This window comes from Habropoda laboriosa, unplaced genomic scaffold (genome assembly GCF_001263275.1).
Source record: "Habropoda laboriosa isolate 0110345459 unplaced genomic scaffold, ASM126327v1 scaffold486, whole genome shotgun sequence".
In the NCBI taxonomy this organism is placed as follows: domain Eukaryota; kingdom Metazoa; phylum Arthropoda; class Insecta; order Hymenoptera; family Apidae; genus Habropoda; species Habropoda laboriosa.
Genome location: NW_017100724.1, coordinates 184,725 through 192,586, shown reverse-complemented (window position 1 = coordinate 192,586; position 7,862 = coordinate 184,725). Strand labels below are relative to the sequence as shown.

Genomic DNA, 7,862 nt, shown 5'->3' with positions numbered 1-7,862 from the left:
TTAAGGATTTTATTTTTTATTACAGAATTATGCATTTCTTTAATATAGATTTCATTTCATTGTTAAATATCATGTCCTTCTCAGCTATGAGATTAGATTAGAAAACTAATATTATGAAGGTAAGTGGAAGATGTTTATTGATCAGATTGGCGTAATCAAAGGATGGTATCTATTTTATCCAAGTAATCACGTTTTAAAGTGATATCAAATTTTAAACAATACAATTTTATAAGTTTCTACACTATCATTTTATGGTTAAAAAAAAACAATTTTTTTTCTATATCTATTACTACAGGAAGTTGGTTCTTCTATGAACTTAGGGATCTCTATTAATTAAGTGTAAGAAATCCCTCAAAATCTGCAAATTTGTCAAAGAAAGTCCTTTCAGTAATGATGTGATTTGTTGAATTAATTTCCTGTCAATATCTTTTAGTCCAGCTGAACATGAGTTTTGTTATCCTCAACTTTAGTAATTAGAGGACCAATGACCCACTGTCTTGAAGAATGGATGTCGACAGATTCCTTCATCCAGGTGTTACGGGCACTTGCTGGAACTTAAAAGAATCGACAGACTCTTGAAGTTGCATAATGACATTGTAAATACTGCCATTACTTTCTTTGGTGTCTTGAAGGATATGATTAAATGACACAAATGAGGATTTATATTGGGCTAGAAACGAATGGGTATCATGATGATTCTGCTTTAGCAATTCCTTATATTCTTTAAGTTGGTTTTGTTTTTCCATAATGATACCTTCAAATCTTAATTTCTCATTGGGCTTGGGATTCAAGTCCAAGATTGTCTTCAGAAAATGGATTGGATTTATTATATGAGAGTTGAGATTATAATACTTAAGAAAGGAGTTTAGACTGGAGATTCTTGACAATTGATTGGAAAACGAGTTAGCCAGCTCTTGCTGCTCGGTCGGAGTTTTAGAGTGGTGACTGAATAGATATTGCTTTAAATAATTGAACTTATTTGTCAGGATTTTTGAATTTTTGTTCTTCAGAGGGGGAGATCCGGTAGTTGAATTGGAGTTGAACTGGAAAGTGTTAAATTCAGATGGTGAAGGCCAGCAGACCCATCTGACACCATATCCTCCAACAATTCCACTGGTAAAGTTATTCGCAGTTCAAATATCACGATTTTGCGTTTTATGAGATGTCTCTCCAAAAAAAAAACACAATTCAAACATGACGTATAAAGAACATTGTAGATTCGCCACCTTGTGACGAAATTCTTCAACGAGCTCTTATCTTTAATACCTACTGAACAGTCACCATTGACTTTATTTTCTACATTACCATTGGAGCTTCATATTCAAGCCATTATTGTTGACAGTTCTCGGGGAAAGCTTCCTGCAGCTGTTGCGAGAAACAAACGCTCTTTCTTGTTACAGCTTTTCGACTGTTTGTTTTCCCTGAGGTATTTGTACCTTTGTTCGTAGATAGTGATTAGAGAATCTTAGAGAATAAAGCTGCAGTCCGTACGAAATTCCACTGTAATAGAAGTCCAACGCAGAACGGAGAAAATGAGGTATTTATCGTAAAAGTGACTTTCTTTATTCCCGCGTCTCTCCGTTTTAATATTTCGTTCTCATCTTTATTGTGCGTGAGATCATTATTCACCTGGATAATTCTCACGCTTTTTTTTTCTGGCACATTGCCAATCGTTACACTGCCGTGAGAATGGCAGAAGCAACAGCAAAATGGATAGAGGGAGAAACAGGCGGGAACCAGAAAACATTGCATTAACTGTCATGCAGAAACCGCCATCTTTTCCACTGACGTTTCTCTTTGAAAGTGGGCTTCGCATTATTAATTATTTCATATCTTTTCTGACACGTCAAGTGTTTTCTAGCTTGCTCATACGTTCCAACTTTCAGGTAATAATCTTCCAATATCGTGATTCGTTGCAACCTTCGAAAGAAAGGCGTTCTTGGAAAGATGTGCGTGAAACGAAAGCTAATACGTGGCTTCTGTGACACAGATATAGACCCTTGTATACGATGAATTGATTGATTAATATTAATTTCCCTCTCACCAATTGTTTCTTTCATTTCATATATTTGATTCGTACATATGTAATTTTGTTTACTGTTATATATATAGCAGAAATTACATACGATATCGTTATGTGAAGTAAAAGGTTATATTTTGAGATGTATTATAATAAAATGGCGTCGATTTCCTTCTACTGCATGGACTCTAGATATGATTGTAACAGATGTCAATGAATTCTAATAAATATTTTTGTTTCCTTTTCAATTTTTGAATTTTTTATACACATGTTTCACCCTTTTTGTAGTTTTACTACTTTTATTAAATATTGATATTAATTAAATTTAGCACTTTCTATTTCGTAGCTATGTTTATTTTAATTACCACAAAATCGTTAAATCTTAAAATAGAATAAACCTACTAAACGTAGAACACTAATTCGGTGGAAGTCGGCGCTTTTGATATGGAGACGAAGTCTAGCATTTTACTTATCTGTATATTTTAAATTTTATTACTATTTTAACGATTTTTGTGAAATATTTTTTTTTATAGTAGTAGATCACAAATGACGGCGATGAATGGGAAGAGACCATCCTCGATCCCATCGCGACATCAGTCTGAAACTGTAGCTCAACATTTTGATTTAATCAAATATATCTATGATTGTAAGTATAATATTGTTTTGCTACTTGGAATTAAATTTTTTCAGTGATTAAATTTTTCGTATTTATTTTTACAGCATGGAACACAGTATCAAGGGAATTAGATATGTGCCACAATCAGCCACATAGTAATTCTTCTAATTATAGAAATGGTGTATCTGTTACGTATTATCAGGAGCGAGAACCAAACCCACAACTTAAGGGTAAATATAATCATTGTTATGTACCACTTTTTTTGATATACCTTAGTCTGTACAAATTTCTACTTTTGCTTTTACCATAGATTTTGAGCCGTTTAACCTTGAAGCCTGGTGGGGACAGCGTGTTGTTCAAAGTATTACTAGGAATACGAATTCCTAGTGCCAGGCTCAACACATTGATTATAACCGAACATTCTCAAATAGACATAAGAAACAGAAAGGATAAATTCAGAGCTGCCGGAGAAAATTTTTTTCCATTTCTAGAAACAATTTGTTGTTTACTCAAAAATCAGTGACAAGAGGAGAATAGAATAGGTATAAATAAGTATCTAGCAATCAATTTTGAATCTTTTTGATAACAAAGATAGGATATTAGCAAATAATCAAAGATAAAATGACATTCCTCTAATCTTTTATCGTATTTTAACATAATATCGCCTTTTCCCAGACCTTTTTACTCATCGTGTTTTTAAACGTATTTTACATAAAAGATTGGAATTAAGCCTGTTTCTGATATTGTCGTTCTAAGATTTGAGATTCAGCGCGATAAATAATTAAGAAATATAGTACATGCTGAAAATATTTATTTTATTTGCCAAAAAAAGCAAACGTAATTATAAGAAATAGTTTATGATAAATCAAATTTTCATTGTTACTTAATGAGAAACATAGAATAATTAATAATCTTTTTATCTCTTTGTAATTAAATCTTGAATATGGAATGCTGAATTGCGATGATAAATGAATTATGTATAAATTCTATATATTTCAATGGAAAGGATTATATGAGGAAAGAAGCTGAGGGTCTACCATTTAAGATTTATGCATATATGTATTTTTCCACGAATTGCATTTCACATTTTTAATAAATTTTTCCATTTAAACATGTTTAACGAAATCGCACTTCAATGTAAAGAAAAGAAAGGATAAGTATGTTGTAGAGTGCACATCTATCTTTGACGAAATGAACAAATATTCAATTTTTACTCCTCATAGTATAATAATTATTACCATTTTAAATACAACTAAATATATACAATTATGTACATTTATTATGTATGTATGTATGTATTGTACATCTGTGCGTGTATAGTTACTCTATAAAATTCGACACATAACCTTTTTAACGATAAGTAACAATAACGATTAACATTTTTCTAAACTCGTGGACATCTTTACCAACTGCTCCTAGTGTTATTTTTTTATGTACAATTGAATAGTAAAAGTATTATTGTAATTGTAACGGCAAAACCTAGTTCGATACCGTTACGTGTTACAAATATCGTTGTAATGTTAGGAATTCGTGCACCACAAACAAACGATAGAAATCGCTATGCACAGTGTTACTGAGTCAATACCTTGATATAATTTAACATCTCGTCGTCAGCAAGCAAATGCGAGTTCTTGCCGATCATCGTTTCAGCTTGATTTAATGCGTTAGATTTTAAAGCCTTGACGGTTCGTTCCAAATTACAGAGACTTCTCTCTATCGCACGTTTCTCACTATTGAGCATCTATATTTGATCGAAGAATCAAAGTTCACATTTTGTACCAGTTGTTCTAAAAAACTTGATGTACGTTTTTCAATTGTATTGTACGAAATATAGCATAAGTATATAGACAATTCAATTAGTGTTATGGTTCTCGCGGGAAATTTTTGTTCACAACGGTAAATCATTAGGCTTCTGGGTGTGAAGTTTGTTCACAATGAAGTTAGCTACGATATAAACGAGAATATGAAAATAATACACCCGGAAGTCTGAATTAATACGAAATATCAATTTTTTCTCTCTTTCAACGACGGATTTAAAAATTTTCTTTTACACATCGTGTAAGACATTATTTGTCGCCATTTTCATCTTGGTAAATAGTCAAATCTTTAAACATACAGTACGAAGTAAAAATGTAGAAATTCCTTCACTCACCGTTACTCCAACGTTCAAACGGGAAAACGAATTTATTCCGGTCAATGCTGTTTGCGTGAAGTTGTTGGAAGTTTTCATTTTCATCGTCTGCGTGCTGCACGGTACTCCTGTCTGTTTGACATTCACGACTGCGTATATATTTTTAAATAATATCAACATTCTGTCGGACGATGTCACTTCGTAGTCGTCCACGTTATCGACGAACTCCATTCTAACCGCTGTTTGATCGTCGTTATTTAACAAAACAGGATATTTAATTTTTATTTCCCGATCGACCGAAAATTTAAATACGTACTCTTCGTACGTTACACCGTTGAAGTGCGACTCGATACATAACACTCTACCGCACTTATCGATTGTCGAACTCTCGATATCGATCTCTCTACTTCGATTATTGTTCTTTTGCGCGCCAGTTACCGGACATGTTTCTTTTTCGTCGCGTACGTGTTTCTTCGTGTGGCAGTCGTTATTTCTACGAATTAACGGGTTTATCGAATCTTCCTCCGGTGGTGTGATATTTTTATTAAAACTCGTCTCGTTGTTCAAATCGGTATTGAAATTCGCAGAATTTCTTTCAATTTCGCCAGATACACGTTCGTTCGTGCGTTCGATTTCCCTCTTCGGAATTTCGTCGTGCGTTTGTCGAATCGTCTGAAACTTTTTCAACATATTTTCGTGAAAGTTACAACAAATGTCGCATAAGAATGTGTTGAAAATTGAAGTGAGTGCGATTAACAATAGTGGTAAGATGAAGAAGTGATTGCAAGTTACACTCGTTCGAGCAATTTACGAGTGTGTGAGTGACGTGGGACTAGCACCACGAGACACCGTGAAATTTTTTCGAGAGGAGGTATTCACGGAAGGGAAAAAGAGGTAAATAAAATTCGTACACCTTCGTAAATTTCATCGAGCACGTTCGCGATATCAATTTCGGTAAGAGTGTTACGTTATTACCTTTTTCTCGACGGGCTCGTCTATTTACGATTATGCGCGTTCACATCGGGCGAAATTTATGGTTAAAAGGGATTTCCACGTGGAAAGGAAACGGAGAAAAAGACTGGGCATAAGTTCTCGATAGCGTAATTTTACTGCTCGTATTATCGGCACTAATATCGCCATGAATGCACATATCGCTTTTTCACTACGTTCACAAAATGTCGCATTTGAAAATGTGCATTTTATTGTTGGATTTTTATTTTGCACGTTCCCCATTTTTATCGACATTTACAAATTTTTATTTTATATTTATCTTACATTTCTTACTTATTATGAAAACACTATTTATTATTAAATCCGAATTTGTATAGTATATTCATTTGAATACTGAATATACCGGGTGTTTCATTTAACTTCATAACCTGAAATATTTATTTAATTAAAATTTCATAAAAATGTTTCCTACAAAAATTGCATAATATTGTAGTATATCGATGAATTCGTCTTTGAAGTGGCTATCGTGTACGGAATAAATAAAATTTAGCGTTTCGTTTAAAAAAAAAATGTTGATATAACCTTTCTCAATAGAATAAAATAATTTTCTTACGAAATTTTAATAATGATAATTCGATTCCATTAAAAAAAAAAAACAAAGTTGATTTTCTTATCTCATTAACTCTTCCCAATAGAATATAAAATAATTTTTTTACGAAATTTCAATAATGGCAGAAATATTTCAATTTCATTACAAAAAAAAAGAAACAAAGTTGATTTGCTTATCTCATTAACTCTTCCCAATACAATATAAAATAATCTTATGAAATTTTATTAATGTTAATTCATTTTCATTAAAAAAAAAAAACAAAGTTGATTTTCTTATCTTATTAACTCTTCCCAGTAGAATAAAATAATTTTCTTGTAAAATTTTAGTAATGGCGGAGATATTTCAATTCCATTAAAAAAAAGAAATTGACTTTCTTATCTCATTAACCCTTTCCAATAGAATAAAATAATTTTTCCCGAGATTTCAATAACAGCAAAGGTATTTCTGCTGACAAAGTTAGACGAAACACGCTGTATATAATTTGTCTCCGCATATTCTCCATCCTTTGACAGCAGACCTAATTAAGCATTCCACCGCGGTAGATCGTCTTGAATATTTCAAGCCGGCCATGCGTCCCGCGTTACTGTAAAACCAATTTCTCAATTTACAACGTTCCATGCTGCGAATTAAAGGCCAGCGAAAAGCTGGGAAATGTTGAAAACGAAAATAACGGAAGTTTGGAAGTGTAGAACTTGTTTCCAGGAGAAAAGAATGCACGTAACAATATTGGCTCGATAAAATTTCGACCAAGTCGTACGTATGTTATTGCATAACGCGTCCTTTATGCAAGTCTAAATTGACTTTCGCGAAACACTGAAACTGTTTTGTCCCTCCGTGTAGCGCGCCACTTATCGATTGAAGTATTTCGCATCTACATAGTCGCACCGAAGCAAATACGTGAAATCTAGTTTTTCCTCTTTTATTTGTACGGAAGCGAAAGAAGAAAATATTCCACGACGAAAATAGGCAAACTGTGGGGAAAAAGATTGTTTAGCTATTTTTGTGCTCGTGCAGACAAAACGTGGCGGTATTGAAAGTACAAATGAATATGCACTGCTTTCTTCTGCAAAATTAAGTCGATATAAAATCTGCGCATGCGCGCAAGCGACCCGGGCTGATCGGCAATTGTTACCGATCCTGAGTTGTTATTCTAGACATGGAACCTCCGCCACGTGTGTGGTTCGATTCTCAGTGCTCTTAATATTGCAATCCATGCTTATTCTAGTATATACAGGGTGTCCCGTAACTCCTCGAACACCCGGAAATGGGGGGTTGCTGGGGTGACTCTGAACAACTTTTTCCTTTTCCAAAATACAGTTTGAAGCTTCGTTTTCGAGTTATTAACGAAAAACACTGGCCAATTACAGCGCGCGTAGAGCCCGCGCTCAGGGGCGGAGAACAGAGGCTATTTTCAGACCTTCGCTATTTTCTTCACGATTCCGACTAACTGCAGTTTTTTCAAAAATTTATGCAAATGTCGGAATGACGGCAAAAACCCATTTCTCTAAGCCTTATAAAAATAGCGGTGCAAAGT

At 33.7% G+C, this 7,862-nt stretch overlaps 2 protein-coding genes across 2 annotated transcripts in view; one reads left to right on the top strand and one right to left on the bottom strand.

Annotated features, from left to right (window-relative positions):
• Positions 1-1,330: 1,330 nt before the first annotated feature.
• LOC108577081 (protein FAM195A-like) lies at positions 1,331-3,249 on the top strand. The gene is made up of 4 exons (XM_017940180.1): positions 1,331-1,537; positions 2,554-2,666; positions 2,741-2,866; positions 2,947-3,249. Exons 1-4 carry the CDS (start codon positions 1,533-1,535, stop codon positions 3,021-3,023), a joined length of 321 nt encoding a protein of 106 aa, XP_017795669.1. The 5' UTR covers positions 1,331-1,532; the 3' UTR covers positions 3,024-3,249.
• A 957-nt stretch (positions 3,250-4,206) lies between these two features.
• LOC108577033 overlaps positions 4,207-7,862 on the bottom strand; it is a 26,121-nt gene continuing 22,465 nt past the window's right edge. Inside the window, exons 6-7 of the mRNA XM_017940122.1 lie at positions 4,753-5,445; positions 4,207-4,377 (exon numbers count right to left, since the gene is read on the bottom strand). Of these exons, the coding sequence (XP_017795611.1) occupies positions 4,207-4,377; positions 4,753-5,445 (864 nt within the window). The remainder of the gene's footprint in view (positions 4,378-4,752; positions 5,446-7,862) is intronic.

What these genes read in the sequence shown, in the direction of transcription:
- LOC108577081 (XM_017940180.1), top strand. An exon ending in AATCAAATATATCTATGATT is followed by an intron (nt 2,667 to 2,740) that starts GTAAGTATAATA and finishes TTATTTTTACAG; the next exon opens with CATGGAACACAGTATCAAGG. An exon ending in ACCAAACCCACAACTTAAGG is followed by an intron (nt 2,867 to 2,946) that starts GTAAATATAATC and finishes CTTTTACCATAG; the next exon opens with ATTTTGAGCCGTTTAACCTT.